Raw genomic sequence first — 19,016 nt, 5'->3', positions numbered from 1 at the left:
AAGGTGTAGTCTGAACTGCAAAGTGTGGAAATAACAAAGGAGGAATTTAATACAATTTAGATTTTTCACTGTTGGTCTCAAAGCTCCGTTCAGTCGTATCGCTAGCGAAGTAGCGTCAATGCTACATTATGAAGCCGAGCTCATGAAAAGACACGGACTGATTCGGTGACGGACGTTAATGTGAAGAGAAACACGACAGAAGAATGTCAGATTGTACTTTCCTTTGGAGAAATCTCAGGTTGTTGATAACCGATTCAATAAAGTGGAAATGAAAATACGGTTTCCGTTTAATATTAGCTAAGCTTTCTGCTATTGGAAAAAAAAAAATCAAATTTACGACCTGGATATTTTTGCTTGGTGTCTCTGTCAGCTTTGGCTTTGTGAGGCGTGATACACTCGTGTAAAGTGAAGCTGTCCACCGGGGGAGCCGGCGAATATGAAGCTGGCATCTTCCTCCCGCCGCCCTGAATCCGTGTAAAACAAAGCGCGGACTCTCCATGTGTTCCATTCGGCTCTTTCTACATTAAAAAAACTGGCAGTTTGGCTCGACTCCTGAGAGTTTGGGTCCAAATTTACCTTCGTCTTCTCTCGACACATGGAGTCAAGATGCTCGGCCGTCTGCTTCCACCTGCAACCGGCCCTCCGTCTTTGTTTTGGTCGTCCTCTGCAGCAACTGGGCTCGCACGATGTTTGCATATTTGCGTTGCTAAGATAGCCCAGTTTTCTTCATTTGACTGTTTTACCTTAAGTTTGGTCACAATTTGAAAGCAGCCTTCACACAGGAATGCTTTTTTATTTTTATTTTTTTAAAGAGACGTCACTCAGCCGCATGCTGTATAGGACATACCGCCGGCTGCATGCAGGAATGTGGCTCATGCTTCTTGACGGAGCTTTCATCACATTATCAGAGCGCAGTCATGTGTGAGGAGGAGGAGGAGGAGGAGGAAGGATGCACTGAGTGATGAAGAGTGTGTACCGGTGACAGGTCCCTCCGTTTGATGCTCCGGCTCCACATTACTGTATTACATCCTGACATAACTGTTGCCTTACACACACCGCCATTAGACTATGATACCCAGCTACTGAAAATAACTACAATCTCAACATTTTTATTTATTTATTTATTTTTTAAATAAAACCTTCTGGTGTAAAATACTGTGAAATGTCCCAAAAAGAATTCTCCTGCAGCTATTGCATTATGGGTGTTTTTTTTTTACAAACGCACCCTGACAGCATGGCTTTGAGGATGATGCTCGTTTGCAAGCTTTCATGGCAGCATCGCTGATATCTTGGCTCAGATCTCAATATTGTGTTCGCCACTCTTAAGAAATGTTTTTTTTTTAATAAAATCTGTGTTTTTTTTCTCATTTGCTCTGTGGTTTGGAGCCAGTTTTGGCCCACAGGCCTCATGTTAGACGCCATGTGAAAGCTTGATACGATGTAGCATGCTAGCTAGCTTAGCGTACTGTAAACATTACGTTGAGGGCGTTATTTCTGATCCCTATGATCTTTGGTCTCAAGGTCCCATGTTGGGAATCACGAGTCTGAAATATCTTCTTTCTGCACTGTGACTTCTCTTTCCTTTGAGTTATTGCGCTCATCAGACAAACTACAGTATGATGCCCTCATAAAAATGCTTGGGTCCAGGAATTTCTGGGCGGCAGGAGGCCACAGTGGCAATGAGATGTTTGAGGCTTCCTCAGTGTCACACGGTGGCTCCGCTGTTGGAAGTATGTTAAAGGCAGAACCGTCACGCGGCACATCGGTGATCAACGTCGTCTTCGGATTCGTTTGGAAAGCTGCTCGTGCTGCAGGTGGTGGAGGCGTTTCCTTTCTCCAGGACTGACGCTTGTTCACTGGAGGAATAAAGGCTGTTAAGACTTCATCACCACAACCTTCCTCCTCTGGAGGTTTTGGGTTTCGGGGCCATTTCACGGTAAATGGCTGCACCGCCTTTGCAGTGGCACGTAACGCTCTTCCAGGGGTTCGGTCATGAGTGAGGGATTGAGACGTCCACAGAACCCAACGTTCCGTGGGGATCGGGTAGCAAGGGAAAATGTAGTCCTCAAAGTTGGCGTCACCGAAAGAGCATGGATGAGTTTGATGATTTGAGCCAGTCGGTCAGAACATCACCAAACCTGCAGCTTTTCTTGTGTGTGGCGTTCCTGATCAGAAGTGGTTGGTATCTACCAGAAGTGACCTGGTGACGGGGTGAAGGTGCCTCTCAACAATGTGTGGGGGAGGGGGACCTTAAAGCAACCCTGTGGTGTTTTGGCCAAAGCTCTGCATGAATTTGTAAGTTGGTTTCGACTCATTTCTGAGACAATTCTTAGCTAGTTCTGGGCATTTTTTAAGGTTCGTCACAAAGCAAATATTCCCAGGGATTTATTTAAGAGACACAACAACCAGTCGCATCTGTGGGAATGTGTGCTGGATGAACCAGTCCGACCCACGGAGGCGCCACCTCAGGACGTTCTGGTTCTTTAAGGATGGGCTCTTGGGGTAGATAACGCGGCACACCTTCATAGGTCTTACCTGGACTTCTCGGGGCTGTTTCTCCATCAAAATGAGAATCTGCACAATATGACACCAGAATGTTTGTTTACCTGTTAATCTGAGGACCTGTAGGTCCTCCTTCTCACTGTTGCTCCTGTTCCTCAACAGAAAACGTGGATTTGTTGCAGCACTTCGTTCAGACGGTGTCCAATACCTCCTCTCTGCCAGAGGACAGTCTGGCGTGTTCGGTTCTCGACGTCGGACCGTATACCGACCTCATGATGGCAGCAGAGGAGGCGTTCGGACCGAGGTACGACATCTTGCTATTTTCTCACTTTGCTTTGCCAACTTTTCTCGGAGAGGAACGATCAGCTTCCTTTCTGAAGTTCTTGATCAGTCTGTGTTTTTGCACACGCATTGCATCGTGTCCCGTCTCTGTCTGTCCGTCTGTCTGAATGTCCCGCCGACTCACTGCACGCCTCTGCTGCAGGTTCCCGGATGATTTCAGCATGTTGCTGGAGGTCCGCGGCTCTCAGACAGAGGAGAGCAGTCTGCTGACTCTGTTGAACTCGCAGCATCACATCCACCTGCAGCTCCGCCTCGGCCCTCGATCGCTGAGCTTCATCTCCACCCAGCACAGAGAATACGAGTACGTCTGGTCTCCTCTCCTGCTGTCGGTGTTTTCAGGTTAACGACACGTCACCCTGCACAAGATGGAGGGCAGGGATGAGAACACAATGAGAGATTTCACAGCTTTTGAATTGAAGGATCATTTCAGATGTTTACAATCTGACAAGTTTCTCTCTCAAGCTGCTTTGGTTGTTCTACTGAAAACTGAAGGACCGACCTTCGATGTTAAACATTCTAGTTTTTGATGTGTTTCGACAAGCTTTCAGTTTGTTTTAGACTCATTTTGGATTTGTCATGTACTGATGTTACAGGTACACCTCCTTTCTAACAAGCTATTCTTTGATTGGTTGTTTCAGGTACTAACTGCTCTCTGGTCATTTCAAGGATAAATTGCTCTCATCGATCATTTCAGGTTAAAGTTGCTCTCTCACTCGTTGCTTCGGGTACAAGTTGCACTCTGATTGGTCATTTCAGTTACAAACTGCTCTTCAATTGGTTGTTTCAGCTACAAATTGCTCTCTGATTAGTTGTTTGCAGCCACACAACAAGCATCCATCTTCGATACCAGAATTATTTAAATCCACTGTAGCAGTTTACCTGTCATTTCCTGTTTCCTTTTAATAGGAAAGGAATTTAAAATAGATTTGTATCTGATGTTTATTGCTCCTTCCTTCAATATCCTGGGCATATAAAATGATTGTAAATGTGCAGATTCTAACAGGGTTTTTTTTAATGTAAAATCAGCCCTTAAAGTACCGTTTTGTCATGATGGTTGGACGTTCCATCCTGGATGATAGAAGGTCTGATGGTCGTCTGGTTCTGTCGCAGGTTCCCGGTGGTGCCCCTGTTCGACGGCCGATGGCACCGGGTGTCTCTGGGCGTGTCCCCGCTCTGGTTGGAGGTGTACGTGGACTGCTCGCTGGTGGAGAGGGTGAACTGGATCTACCCCTGGCAGGGCATCTCCGTGGACGGCCTGCTCCTGATCGGAGGCAGCCTGGAGGCCTTCGAAACCCCTTTCAAAGTAAGAGACTGTGCTCGAGCACTACGTCTGCGGTTTTACTGTTTCTGTGGTTCACTGAACGGATCTCCCTGGTCCTCGTGGCCACTAGGCGGCAGTAAAGAGCAAAGGTTTAATCTGATCTGTTTATTTTTGAATACTCAGCGGGAAGTAAAAAAAAAAATACAGGTACCTTCTACTATTTTTCTTTCAACATTGTCCATTTTTAGTGTGCAGTGTCTTAGTCTTCGGAGCATTAATCACTATGAGGACAAAACCTCAGATGGAAAAATAAATAAAAGAGAAGAGCCTGCAGGGTAAAGAAAAACTGGTAAATAACTGTTCGGGTTTGCAGAAAGCTCTTCAGTCGGGCTCATTATTCACATCCGACGTGTCGCTGAAAGTCGACCTGCCCTCACCTGCACCGAGGAGCTGAGAGGAAAGCCCCCCGAGGCCGAGCGCAGGGGTCACACTCTGCCTTGGGTTCATGACCTCTGACCTTCTCTTCCTCAGGGCTCCGTGAGACAAATGGCCTTTGTGATGGGCGACGCGGACGCAGCCAGAGATCAGTGTACCCTCCAGCAGCCCCCCTGCAGGACGCCGCCCACCCCCAGGGCAACTCTCAGGGTGAGGAGCTCGATTCTATGCTTCACATCAGGCTTCGTGGAATTCAGAGAGATTGTGTGTCACTGTGATGATGATGAACGCCGCGAAGCTTCTCTGAACCTCGTGGAGGAGAACAAGCTTCTTTCAGGCGATAACAAGAGGGAAGATTGAGTATCAGCTCATCTCAATATTTGCGTTTCCTGTCTACATTGACCTGAACTTAGTTTTTTTCCAGTGCATAAATGAGCTGAAGTTGTTTGTTCCCGCGTTGTTGGATGTTGACGCTGCTGGGTGAGACTTGTTTGTTCTGTCGGACATCGCTGCTCCTTTAAAATCTCCACAGAGTCTGAAGCCATCAGCTGGTTACAGGGTGGAACGTTTTTATTTTGTGGATTATTGTACAAACGGCTATCAGGCCAAACTTTCCTCCTCCAGCAGAGGAGTCACTCTTCAGGGCGGTGGGAACGTTGACGCTCGCTTGGTGGTTCTGGTGGGACGAGAACATCTGCCAAGAGAAAGTGGATGATTAAAGATTTGGTTGCACGGAACTATTTTTTTTTCCTTCTTTCAGTTTAAGATGCAGTCATTTAGAAGTGTATTCATGAGCAGGTCGACTGCAGTCCTGCTGCAGCCCAACTTCATCTGCTCTTTCAAGCTATTTATCATCAGGATGCAATGATAAATGACCAACATGCAGACAAAGAGAAGCTAACTGCTATTTTAGCATGCTAATGCCAATCACAGGCTCTGTGGATACAGGCTAATGCTAATGCTATTTTCATTGGCCCATCATTCGTGAGTCAGTTCATGATTAATGAGGCTCCTCTTCCAGTAATTTTTGTAAAATAGTAACCATTAAGACAACAACTTTGGATAATGCTAAAGTTGAAGTTGAGCTCTTTAAAAGGAAAGAATCAGCAGCTCTCTTTTTTCAACTTATTGGAAAAGCAACATCAATTACATTTACCACCTGTGATTGAATAGTTAGTTACTTCATTACAATATAGTTATGAGCATTTGCTGCCTTCACTATTGTTATATCGGTGTATTTCTTCTTAGCATGTTATTCCTAATGGATGCTAATGCTACTGACTCTGGGTCAGTGTAACATCATGAAGATAAACAACTCTGTGAGTAAACAAACGAATTGACCATCTTTCTTTCTGGTGTGTTGAAGGCAGCTGTTTACACAATGGTGTTTCAGAAAAGTTTTGTGTTTCCACTGCGTCGTTTTGAAAACGATGTCCTTTTTCCATGTAAACTGCAGAAAACTGATGTAGTTTTCATGTTGAGCCATGAGTTGGCGCCGTTGGTTGTTTTTGTAATGAAACCACATACAGATGCTCACAGAGATGCGCTATAAGCTTTAACAATGGGAGTGAATGGACATTGGTATAAAGTTGGATTATTTTGGTGACGCCCAACGATAAAACTGCCAAGTTCCAAGAGAATTTGGCCACCATTGTTGTTATTGTCCATCTACTAGCACATGTACAGAAGAATCATTTACTATGGTGCATGCGCAGTAGCAGCTTATCAAAACGCGTACCTTTTTTCCATTTTCATGGAAACTGAGTCGCAGCATTTTCAAAAAGTTGCACTTCCACTCTGAGCACCTTTGCTTTGACCCCTTAAAACACAACTAAAATGTTCCGTTTTTACTTGAAAACGAAGTAATGTAAACCTTTCCTGAGTCGCATGGAGAATGTTGATCCTGTTTATGTGACTTCTGGGGTTTGTGGGCTCCTCAAACTGGACCTCCGGAAGTCAAAAGTCCGCAGCAGGAACGTGGAAACGCGCCAACTCCCATTAACACAGTTTTCATGAGCGTTAGCGGGTCGATGGAGGTGGACCACCTGAGTCCACTTTAGTATGTCTGCTTAGGCTGCCTCATAAATCCATCCGTCTCGGATACATTCCAGCTTTTAGCCCAGAGCTTCAAGTTCAGAATAAAACTAAAGCTAGATTATGGATCCACAAAAAATCTGATCTCCTGTCAAACATCCAGTTTCTTTGATTTAAATTCTAAAAGAATTTGACGGCGATTCAAACATTCACAGCATTAACAGGTGAGTCTGAGTCTCTAAATGTGAAAAATCTGAAAAATGACAATAAAGAGTTCGGAGAGGGAGCCTGCGTTTCCTCCGTGCTCTTCATGCACACGTCCCACATGTTTTTGTTGTCTCTTGAATTGGCAGCGCTCATCTCTCATCGCAGCTCGCTCTGAGTTCGGATCGCCTTCTGTAATTTGTTCAAACAAACTTGGGCTGAGTACAGAGACGAGGAGCGAGCTCACTGTGTTTACCAACACACAAAACGAGATGAGCACTGTCATTCAGTGTTCAGTTTCAATGAGTTCCCTCGAAAACACGACTTTAATAATGACTGGTTTTCTCAAACGGACCAAAATACAGTCCCATCTGACCCGTTTGTTTACCTGTCGCTTCACTGCCGTTAGCGAACGCTTCATTTTAGCGTAAGCTATAGCTTTCATGTTGAAGGTTGCAATTTGACTAAACTTTTGTTTACTGAAGAAGTGGCTCATTAATCCTGAACTAACTCGGTCCTCTTGACAGGAACATGGAGGATTTCACTCTGTGAGTAGCATTAGCATGTTACCACAGTAGCTGTGTTTAGCATTAGCGTTGTTGTTTAGCATTGAGCTTCTCTTTCCAAGAGTTGTTTGCATGTTGGTAGATTATTGTGATTGTCATTAGTTGATGAATCGGTTTCTTTGAAGCCCACTACACACTGTGAGATTAGTTTTTTTAACCTACAATAGCGAAACACGCTAAAGGAATGCTGGGATGTTAAAGAAGACAGCCTTGTCGAGTTGTGGCAGCATAATGATGCTACAACGGTGATGGCTGCGTCCATGTTTTTCACCTTTGTTTTTCTTGAATGGACGGTTAATGTTTAGGACATTTTATTCTTGTCCAAGGCTTCGACTGAGCTTGCGTTTCCATCGTACAATCTGGACACGGCAAACTTCACGCCGCAGCCTAGGTTTATTTAGATTCGTGTTGTACAGTGTGGCTCGCTGAACGTGTTAACATGGCACAGTCTGCAGGAGTATTTAGAAGAGATAGCTTCCAAATTATAGAGCATCTTCCCACTTCTTGATGTAACCCAGATGTTACTTGGGACTTCTTTCGTGTCGCTGTTACAAAAACCAATTTAGTTCAGACTCGTAAACAAGAGCTTTGTGAAACTGTCACCCTTTAGATGGCTTTGGACGACGCTAATGCTAAAGGTTGGTTGAGAGAACGCAGCGAAGTCAAACACTAATATGTCGAAACAAATATATTCAATATTTACTTTCGCAGACCAGACGGGTTGGTAACTTCACCACTTTAAAAAAAAAAGTATCAAGCATCAGTAATCGGGTACAAAATTAGGCATCGCGCACGATGGCAGATGTTGACGCTGTCTGAGAGCGTCTGTAATTTAAAGCACATGTGATGAACGGGGCTCAGTGTGGCCTGTGGCTCTCACGGTTGGACTGCGTGTAACTGTAATGGGTCTCGAAGACGTTTATTTACTGAGGGATTTCTCTCTTTAACACTATATACATGTGTCCAAGCACTGAGAGCCTCAGTGAGGAGGGACCCCCCCCCCCCTTCAGTTTCTACTTCTCACCTCTAATCCCGCTGCTTTAACCGCCGCCGCTCGCTGAGCTCTGATTCAAGCTGCTGTAGGTCTCCCCTGGAGACTCTCGATCAATCAAAGTGTCGTCATTAGCGGACTCCCTCGGTGCTTTCGGATCAGAGCTACTCTGATTACGCGTCGTAATCGCTGCGCAGATATAATTGCCTTCGACAAGGATCGATGTGGTGAAGCTTGTTGGAAGCAGGCGGCTTCAGTTTTTTGTTCCATCTGGATCTGAGGCGGCAGACGTCTGGATGTGATCTGAAAAAACTTTTTTTCAAAAGCCCGAAAACCAGTGAATGCCACAAATCACGTAGCGTTGGGTATATCGGGATGGCTCAGGGATTTAGAAAACTGTTTAACCCTTTCATTCCCGTCCTCACCGTCACTCCTAGGCCGCTTGTGATTTCTCGAAATCCTGAAAAAGCAAATACGGTAGATTTGTAACGTGAACGCCTCGGTACCTTCAAAAACAGCCCGCGCCAAAGAATTTACAGATACCGAGAGCTGAAATTATCTGGGAAAAGGAGCAACTGATAACTGTTCTGCAGTCAAAATCACAATAAATCCTGAACATAAAAAGGTTCGGCAAAGGTCTGATATGTAAACTGGAAACATTTAGGTTATTTGCTGAAGTGGCAGATTGATGGACTGAACTGGGCTCCTCATTCTTGGCTCACCGTTTGTGACCCTACTTTGATGATAATGGATGGATGGAGCAGATTGATGGATGGATGGATGAAAAAAGAGTTTGGAAAATGGATCGATTGTAGAAGATGGATGGATGGATGAATAATGGGTACGAAGGACAGAAAGGTAAAGAAGACGGATGGATCGATAATGGGATTAATGGGTATGGTGAGGTATATGAAAGAGGATGGATGGATGAATTTTCCCTTTATTTCTAATTGAAGAATTCCTAATAAAAATGCTTTAATTCTAGTAAATTACTAAACGATAAACTTTCATGCAAAACCACAACAACAACAGTTTTGACAGTTGCCGGCAACATAAAGAGTCATCAGATATTTAAAACGATAAGAACTTACAGTAACGAGCACGAGACCAGCTTTAACTTGAATTGGAATGGATCCAAACAGGAAGTCCATCTTTTAACCAAAAGTGACGACTTGATGTGAGGTGAAAGTGTTGGAGGAGGCAACCTGCAGCTCTGGAGCCACGTGGGGCTCTATAGTCCTTCGGTAATGGCTCCATGAAGCTTTCACCACCATTGTACGTAAACAAACGGTTTATCTTGTTTTGGTTTTATTTGTACAGCAGTCGTTTTCAAAAGGTATTTTAACTTTTGGCTGAACAGGCCTGAATAAAATACACAACAAATAAATGGGAAAATAGCTGAAGCCACAAGAAATGGGGGGGAAATAGGCAAAAATGGCTTAAAAAAATCAAAAATTAATAGAATTACTCAGTTTAAAAAGATCTTAAAGGTGGGGGCTTAAAAAGAGCATAAAATGTCAAAATTGTCAACAAAAAAAAGTGAAACTGCTAAAAATCAGGTATAATCCTCAGGTATAAAAACTACTGAAAATATCATGAAATGTTTGACAGCCTGAATCGTAAATTAAAATGTCATAAATACAACATAAGAAAACGTTTTTGCACGTACCTCAATTTTATATTTGAAACTTTCTGAACCGTTTTAACCTCATTTTGAAGGCAACGTCCCAAAAAAGGGCTCTTTTGACCATGAAGGTTGCAGACCTCTCTCCTGCACTCTGAAGACCCCCTCCCATAAAGAATGAAAGCTATTGTAAATTTCTAAGTTTTTTATGATTAGGATTAAAGGCTCTGGCCCTCCACTGGCCACCATCTTCCATCTTGATGCGCTCGTCTTCTTTTGTTGGCTCCTCTTCCCTCGTTTCTCCTCATCTGCATGAGTCCACCTTTTGATCCCGGTTTGACTTTAACATACTTGGAAAGCGTCCCGTGTCTGGAGACGGCGGCTCCTTGTGGAGATAGGAGTCCTCGCCGGGAGGCTTTGATGTGACGGCGGCAGTATGTTCCACCCCCCCCCCCCTCGGGGTGTGGCGGGGCAGCGGGGGGAGGCTCCGGGTGTGTCGGGGAGGAGGGCAGCAACGAGGAGGAGGAGGAGGACACGGTGCTGGTGCACAGCTGCTGGAAACGCAGGACATGCGGCAGACATGTGGACGGTGTTAAGCTGCGTGCTGAGCTGCCTCTGGCTGCAGGACGCTCTGCACACGGCGGCGGACGGACGGCTCACAGATGTGGTATGTACGCTAAATGATGGACAGGCGGGAAGGAGCGGAGGGGATGAATGGACCCGGGAGAGGGAGCAGCTCGCTGGTCTCTGTTGTCTCTGACGATAAGAGGTCATGTTCTGCACTCGAGGACCAGAAGTTACGTAAAAGTGGAGGAGACGGGTCAAAACAAGTCGTCAATAACATGATTGGTTGTACCAACTTTGTGCAATAACTTAAAAAAAACTACCTATTTTTCTTCAATGGGGTGCAATAATAACATGCTGTTGAGCTTTAATATTATTATTTTCTATTCTATATTATACAGTTTAGAGAGTAGAAGCGTTCTTATTTATATTTCTCTGTACATTTATTTTTTGCAGGTATCCATATTGTAGCACTTATATTATATCGTGGACTTCAGTGCATTTTTTTCAGCTCTTTCTAAATATCCTTCCATTCTTTCTATTTTTGTTCCGTTCATATATATTTGTAATTTCTTATAAAAAGCACTTCTTTTATCTAACAATAGTTCCATTGTGCAAATGGCATCAAACATCTAATTGGCTCCAAGACTCAAAGTTCTCGACATGCAATAGTGATAAAAAGCTCACTGAGTGTCTCCAGCGGACTAAACCTACAGGTGTTTCACTAGAAAATGGTCCAGGCTGGACTGAACCAGCTCGAACTCGAAGCTTTATAAAAATAAAAGTCTTAAGCTTCACTTTAAAGACTGTCGGCCTCCTTAACTGAAACTGGGCGCTGGTTCCACATGACAGTCCAAACAGGTAATGATTCAGTGCTGTGCGTCACGGCGAAATACCAGGAATAAAACGGCATTTTTGTCGACTCGAAGTTCGGAGACCTGAAAAGTGTACAAAGGTATTTGTTTTCTGTCTTTTTATTCATAGAAGTTGGTTTAAGCCGTTCCATATGAAGCCCGCCGCTCTCTGCCAGCACATGTGTGATGGAAAGATATATTTATATATCTGTGTGTGTTTGTGTGTGTGTGTGTGTCTGTGTGTGCGTGTGTGTGTGAGAGAGGGATATGAGCTTAAAGTTGCATTCACAGAAATGAATCGTAAGTGTGTTAATTGCTTGTTGGCTCTCTGACCATCTTAAATTTGTATGCACAGTGTGTGTATGTGTATGTGTGTGTGTGTGTGTGTGTGTGTGTGCATGTGACCTGGAGTGAAAACTTAGTGCCGGAAATTGTCCCTCCAAGCAAAACAACAATGTGAGAGCAGCTCAGAGGCTGTGAACACCTCCTCCTGACCTCCCTCTTCCACACACACACACACACGAGATGATGGAGTGTGTTTGTCCAGCTGTGAGCTTCTCCTCCTCAACGTACAGATGCAGATAAGAAGATTTATTGTGGTTCGTACTTTGTGTGACTGAGCTGCAGTCTGACGACACGCTCCACGAAAAACGAATCGGCGAACGCTCTGCTCGTTGTCGTCACACCGTCGGCCATTCAGCTACTGTCAGGCCGGAGCATTTGATTTATTTAACAGACTTGATGGGTTTGCATGACTATTAAATTACAAATAATCAAACTCTTGTCAATGGATACGTCCGTGACCTGACGTTGCTGCCACAGCTGTGTCTCGTCTTTGACGGGTTTTCTTACCTTTCTATTGATGTGAGTCATTTGAGACCAACGCAGGGTGATTATGAAAAGGAGAATTTATTGCAAGTCCAAGAACTGGGAGACAAAGATGAAAAAACTAGGAGGACAAAGTACCGAGAAGACGGGGAGACAAAGAGCTCGGAGACAAATTGTAACGACGAGACGATGAAGGAAGCCAATAAGTTCAGGAGAAAGAACGAGGAAAAACTGAAAGCGTTTATGGTGTTTACACGGAAACGGCTCCCAAGGTGGAACATTTTGAAAACACGTGGAAAACAAAGCTTTCTGAAAAGCTGCTCCAGTGCACACACACACACCCCGGGCCAGCTGTAAATAGTTGTTCTGCACATGCTCAGTAGATAGACAATAACGACAATGTTTCCTCCAGAGTGTCGTGACTCTCGGTCTATATTCTCCTTTTATTTTGACACTCACCGTAAAAACAATCTAACTCGGTCGTCTGTTAAAACGAACGCACTGCCATTATTTATAGTGTTTTGTTCTCGGCGATCACGTTTGCGTGGTTTCAATTACAGAAACGACCAAAGCGCCATCTTGTGGTCAAACATGCCAACTACATCGTTTTCTGCTATAATCGTGAAAAAGGACGTCGTTTTTAAAAACGCTGCTGTGTAAGCGCAAAGATGATGGATTTTTACAAGATCTTGAAGACGATGAAAAACTAGAAGTATGGATTTAATAATGCAGGAACGAGACGATGGAAAAGCACACCAGAGGAGTTGAAAGTGGACGTTGTAATATAAAAATTACTAAATTTAGTAGAAACTGAAGGAAAACTAGAAGAACATGTGTGATAAAAACAGGAACATCAAGAGGAACTTGAAGGACTAGAACAAGAAGATCTATGAGAAAACTAGAACTTTTAAAAGGAATACAACAAGACGATCTAAAAGAAACGGTCTCTTCAGTTATTGTATGTTCTAATACATGGAAATGGAGAAAAATAAAAACTATTTTGAACTAAATGCATTTTTTTCCCCATAATGCATTCTGACTGATATCCAGTGAAGCATGGTTGATTTACCTTCTATTGGACTTATGGCATTGCTGGGATGGCCTCCAGCCACCTTGTGACCCTCTACCGAATGTTTGATTTTTCATCGGTGGGAGTTGAGGAACAGGCATGTCATCACAGTGTGCAGCCTCCACATATAGAACATGGATGCCTGGAGAGCCGGCGAGGACGTATGCGTCCCTGTGGCCCCTCTGTGACTGCCCTGCAGCGGAACATCTGCTCCAGATGTTCTACACGAGCCCCGGCTTACACAGCTGGCCCTCAACCAGACCTGGATACACTGGCCGTGCATGGTTTCCATTACGGGTACATTTCATAGGGTCCGCATGATATTTCTTTCACTTCAGCAGTGATTTTCTGAATTGATTCTCTTATACTGTATATACTGATTCAAGTCCTACAAATGAGCTCTAATGGTACTTTTATTTTAGCATGTGAGAGTTTTAATTGTTGAGAAAACTTTTGAGAAACTGTGAGACACTTCCACAAGAGGGCATGAGACAGTCACATGGGAGGAATACAAATATTTATTGTGAACTGTTAACCTGAAAATTTTTTCATGCTACTGAAAAAATATGGCTTTGGTAGTTACTAAGCATAAGTAACTAGTTACTTGGTAAAATTCCTCTGTTAATGCGCACATAGCTGTATTACTGTGACGTTAGCATTGTCTTTAAATTCAGATGAAGTTACATCAGTTTGTGGAGGAAGATGCTCGATAAAGAGAAGATAACCACTACATAACATGCTAGTGCTAATGACAGCAGCTGTGGACGCAGGCTAATGCTAATATTCCTCACAGTTAAAAGACAAACGAGAGTCCTCTTCGTGAAAACGTGACTTTTGAGCCGACCACTGTGGATAATGCTGAAGCTCGCCTTCATGTTGCGTTAGAATTTACTTTGATTTGCTCATTGGCGCCACGCAGCCATTCTCTAGTCTGTCAGAGCCGCGGCGCCCAGTCGCGTGGCGCAGGTTTAGCTACACAACCAGGCTCAGGCGCAGCCGACCGAGTGTCTGGCTGGGAGGGAGTCTGAAACAATGGCAGCTTGTGTGTGTGTGTGTGTGTGTGTGTGTGTGTGTGTGTGTGTGTGTGTGTGTGTGTGTGTGTGTGTGTGTGTGTGTGTGTGTGTGTGTGTGTGTGTGTGTGTGTGTGTGTGTGTGTGTGTGTGTGTGTGTGTGTGCGCCTCAGCGTCGCTATCTCCTCATTTTCATATCAGGTATCTTTGAAGTCTTTCAGGACTTCTATTCGTGAGCCGCTGCCAGACTCTTGAAGTCTCATGCAGACGTTGAGACGTTTCTCAGTAACACCCGTTACTGGACTGTCGGAGGAAACTGGACACACAGTGACACCGCGCAAACTCTGCAAAAGAACTTTTTTTTTTTCTCTCCACTGTATAAATTGAGGGAGTCATCAAGCATTTAATTCTGTACTTGGCTTGAAAGAAAGAAAGATAAATTCAATAGGGAAGAAGATCTGCCACAAATTCAAAGCTGTGAGAAAACGAAGAGAAAAATAAGGAATCAAGAAAAGATGACAAGACAAGAAACCATTTTGAAAAAGCTTTTTTAAAATAGAGAATAGAGGTAAAGGCCTGATTTTAAAATGATGAGAGTGTGAGGAAGGTTGTTCGTCAGCTTAGAAACTAAAAGGGGCGACCGTGGTTCAATAACTGAAGTGTTGGCAGTTCAAATCCCACTCTATCCAAGTCATTGCCATTGCGTCCTTGGGCAAGGCACTTAAACCACATTGCCTCATTGTATGAATGGTGCATAATTACACCCAGATTTCGGTTTGATTCGAGAGCCTATGTGACAGGAAGCAAAGTACAAAGCAAACCCTTTATTAAAATGAGCATAAACCTTCTTATTTTTATGTTATTCATCACTACTTGCTATACTGTGTCTCTGCAGCTCTGATGCTCTTGGTTGTTGGTGCAGTGGTTTGATTGCAGTTCCGTCTTTGTGTCTCGTTCAGCCTCGCCTGTCGGAGAGAAAAGACCCGTTGGACTCGTCTCGTCAGCGTCTGCAGGATGCGGAGAGCCCAAGCTTCCTGCCGGTCCACGAACCTCCCGTCGTGTCGGCTTTTCACCACCAGCACAGAGAACTTCAGGACGGGGAATCGCCTGTGGAGGAAAATATAATCCAGAAGAGCGACGCAGGTTTATACCGAGTGGTGGATTCGTCCTCGGCGGACTCGCTGACGTCCGAGCTGGACGGGAACATGATCCCCCAGACGGCTTCAAAGGAAAACTGGAACACGGGCCGCAGGGAGGAATCTTCTGAGGGTGAGAGGTCATCGGAGAATATCGTCTACGGATCCGACCATAAACTCTACCGACTCCACAAAGGTCCTGGTGGTGCTGCAGGTCCTCCAGGAAGAAGAGTAAGTGTCTCCTCCCGGCTGTAAGACGACAACAATCACAAGTTTAACTCTGCACGTCACCACGAGAGCATATTTAGGCTGATGACACGAGTCCCTGCTCATGTTAAATCCAAGCTGCCGTTTCATTCCCATCCCTCCTCACTTATTTATCCACATGTCCATGAGCAAGACACACACACATAACGTTCTAATTCTTTAAACATTTTTTACCTCCAAACAAAGTACAAGGCTACGCAGCCGTCTGCTGATTTGTAGTGACCATCGCCACTCCCGACTTGCCCGCAATATTTAAATATTTCATCGGCCGTAAACCGAAAAGCTGCTTTGCGCTCACTGTTTTTTTTTGTTAACTGGGTTTATTGAAACGTCGGCGCGCGACACATGCCGGTCTTTCAACGAGGTGCAGACGCTCCTCTCAGTAACAGGAGGAGGAGATTCAGCAGGAGCTGGATGTTCACAACCCCGCCTACATTTTAACCGTACTTTCTGTGGTGGTACCAGACCATAGAGTTGGTCTTGGGTATGCTTTGCCGTACCGTACCCTCCCGCTCTGCCCCATACTGCACGGTGGAACCGCGGCTTTAGTGTCCATCTACTGAGCATGTGCGGAGGAATTGTTCACCATGGCCGTGGTGTGCATGGGCAGAAGCCGCGTTTCAAAACATTCCGTCCCCCCCCCCCCATTTCCACAAGTCCGAGGTTCTTGTGACTGTTTTCAGTGGCTCTGGTCACCGTTGTCATGTAAGCCGACACCCAAAACGCTACGAAAGTTATGAGTTTCCCCTTGAAAAACGTGTAAAGAGAGCCTTAGTTTTGGAACCACTGCTCTGGAACACTTCCCTGAATACATAAATATCATAAAGTACAGTTTCCTTACGTAACTGTGTTGAATCACTTCTTTTCAACAGGCCTGTACTTTGGTTGTAAGTGGAGGTTTGGTCTGTTCCGTGGTCACACCGGCCCACTCGCGCTGGTTCTCATTCAACTTGTGAAATTACAGCGTTGGACAGATTTCTCTGGAAAGCCGTTGAATTAATGAGATCCTGAGGAGACCACAAGATGACAGGCTGCAAGACAAACACTTGTTGCCAATAAGCCAGTATGCCAGTGTTAAAAATAACTCCTCCATGGCGTTTTCTTCCTGCAGGGATGTGCTGGGAGAGAAGGCTACATCGGATTTAAAGGCGATAATGTGAGTGTGGAGCTCCTGCAGGGGGGGTTTGTATGAATTGACATGTATTGAACCAGAAAGAACTAGTTCAGCATGAGAATCTTGTGAGGTACTGGAGAAAAGAAACTGTCACTGTGATGAGGAAACTCAAAATGGCGAATCGTGGGCTAAAGCTGAGGAACATTCAGATTCAGATTCAGAAGGACTTTATTAATCCCTTGGGATGACTCCCTCAGGGAAATTAAAGTTCCAGCAGCTTTAACAGGACAGGAACAGCACACAGAGGGCAAAAGAATAAAGAATAAATAAGATAGGATAAGGCTAAAAAATTTATAAATAATTATGTACAATATTATATAGACTCTTCACTACCTTTACTCAATAGAAATAGCAAAAAAAGAATAGAAACTCCAAATAAAATAAAGTGACGGTGACGTTAAAAATGCACTGTGGTTATGGACATGGACAATAAATATTCACACATACCACTGAGATCTGAGAAGGTTGTTTTTTTTCTCTCGATGAAGCATTTTCAGATCGATGTAACTTATAGTCCAGAGAATACGGTAATGGTAATTCACAGTCGTGAAGAGAAAAATCAGCCAAAGTTCTCACCTGTTTTTAACCATGTTATGATGCTGCAGGTAAAATCCACCAGTTTCGAAGCTCCAACATACGTCTGCTAAACATTATTCCGTCTTTCTTTAACTCTGCGTCAATGGAAACCTTCTCAACCAACACAGAGGCAGGTTATGCTATGAAAGATTTACATCTCCCTCGGAGGTAAAAACAGCCACAGGGGGCTTATTTAGAGTCACTTATTACGCGACAAGCTGTGTGTTTTGTCATGTTTGATGATGCGAGAAGGCATAACATGCAAACTGACATTTAGGCATGGAATTCAACCCTGGTACTTTTCCTGTGAAGAATCTGCACTAACCACTTATTCCACCGCGCCTTCCAGAAGACGTACTGAGACAGAAAAAACCCAATCATACAATCATGCAATTGCAAAATATGTAATTCAACACTTATGTACCAAACATAATGTTCAGCCCCATTTATAGATATTCTTCGGGGGGGAAAAAGTTTCTCCGAACATTAATTTAGGGAATCTGATTGACCTAAACAGGAGGTTTAAAAAGACATGCGCAGAACTTGGTCCAAAGACGTCCCTTCATGTTTTCCGCTCTCATGCGTTTCACCTTCCAACACCCCCGTGTTGTGCAGGGTTCTCCAGGTCCTCCAGGCCTGGACGGCCGGACAGGGGACCCAGGTCCTCCGGGACCTCCCGGACTTCCCAACCTCTACCTGTGGAGGAACTCTGAAGCGGACTGGGCGGACTTCAGGGTGAGTCTGAACCTCCGATCCAGCTCCGCGGGTCGTGTCAGAGCAGCGTCCCCACCACACGTTGTCTATTCCGGACTGCTAATGCCACCCTGTCTGAAAACCACAGCAGCTCCCACATGGGAAAAAAAAACACTTGTTGGTGTCTGGAGAAGTTTCAAAATGGGAGCAGTTCAGTGCAACTTGTACAAACCGACATGGTGACACTAATTCACAGTGACAGTGGCTCATAGGTCAGTTATTAGAATTCACATTTTTGAAAAAAAGAACAATTATACAGCTTCAGTTTTTGATTTCTAATATCTTCAAATGTTTTTTTTATCATCCTATTTAAATGTGGCGTAATTTAAGCTGGCTCAAGTGATCCTGAACCTTTTCTGAGGTTTGCTGCTGTAGGTTTAGACTCTAATGTGACTTTTCCTAATGAACCGTTCATTCAGATCTATAATGATATGTGTTTGACATTTATATCATTGTGATCCTTCAAACTTTGCATACAGCTGCGGAAGGAGAACACATCACTGCAACGGGACTGAACAAAAGTTATGAAAAGATGAAAGTGTGCATGTTCTCCTTTGCGTCAAAGCAACTGAATCTGAGAGCATGCAGGCGTATTTCTGACTATTTTGGGATTTAACGTCCTTGACAATGATGCAGGAACTGAAAGAGAAATCTCTGAAGTTTGCAAATTTGCATTCTGAACAATATACAAGCAAGTCCCCATGACTTGGAATTGATTTCTTTGATAATGAACCCGAGTTATTCCAGATTCATAGGCCTCTACTTATTTAGGTCTGTCGAAAATGTGCAGTGAGTGAGAAAGTCAACCTCAGCTCTCTGCGCCGAT

At 44.2% G+C, this 19,016-nt stretch overlaps 1 protein-coding gene across 4 annotated transcripts in view; it reads left to right on the top strand.

Annotated features, from left to right (window-relative positions):
• LOC308132145 (uncharacterized protein) overlaps nucleotides 1–19,016 on the top strand; it is a 52,453-nt gene that overhangs the window by 4,934 nt on the left and 28,503 nt on the right. For 2 of the 4 annotated variants that reach the window (XM_080499130.1, XM_080499131.1), the window contains exons 2-8: nucleotides 2,665–2,806; nucleotides 2,987–3,145; nucleotides 3,955–4,147; nucleotides 4,637–4,750; nucleotides 15,244–15,651; nucleotides 16,799–16,843; nucleotides 18,053–18,172. In XM_080499130.1, the coding sequence (XP_080355256.1) occupies nucleotides 2,665–2,806; nucleotides 2,987–3,145; nucleotides 3,955–4,147; nucleotides 4,637–4,750; nucleotides 15,244–15,651; nucleotides 16,799–16,843; nucleotides 18,053–18,172 (1,181 nt within the window). Of the gene's footprint in view, nucleotides 1–2,664; nucleotides 2,807–2,986; nucleotides 3,146–3,954; nucleotides 4,148–4,636; nucleotides 4,751–10,495; nucleotides 10,627–15,243; nucleotides 15,652–16,798; nucleotides 16,844–18,052; nucleotides 18,173–19,016 lie in introns of those variants that run through there. The other 2 variants (XM_080499132.1, XM_080499133.1) reach the window with 2 other exon arrangements.

The sequence above is a fragment of the Blennius ocellaris genome (assembly GCF_963422515.1).
Source record: "Blennius ocellaris genome assembly, chromosome: 7".
Taxonomy (NCBI): Eukaryota; Metazoa; Chordata; class Actinopteri; order Blenniiformes; family Blenniidae; genus Blennius; species Blennius ocellaris.
Note: the sequence above shows the minus strand (reverse complement) of the source record. Positions and strands in the feature narration are given on the sequence as shown.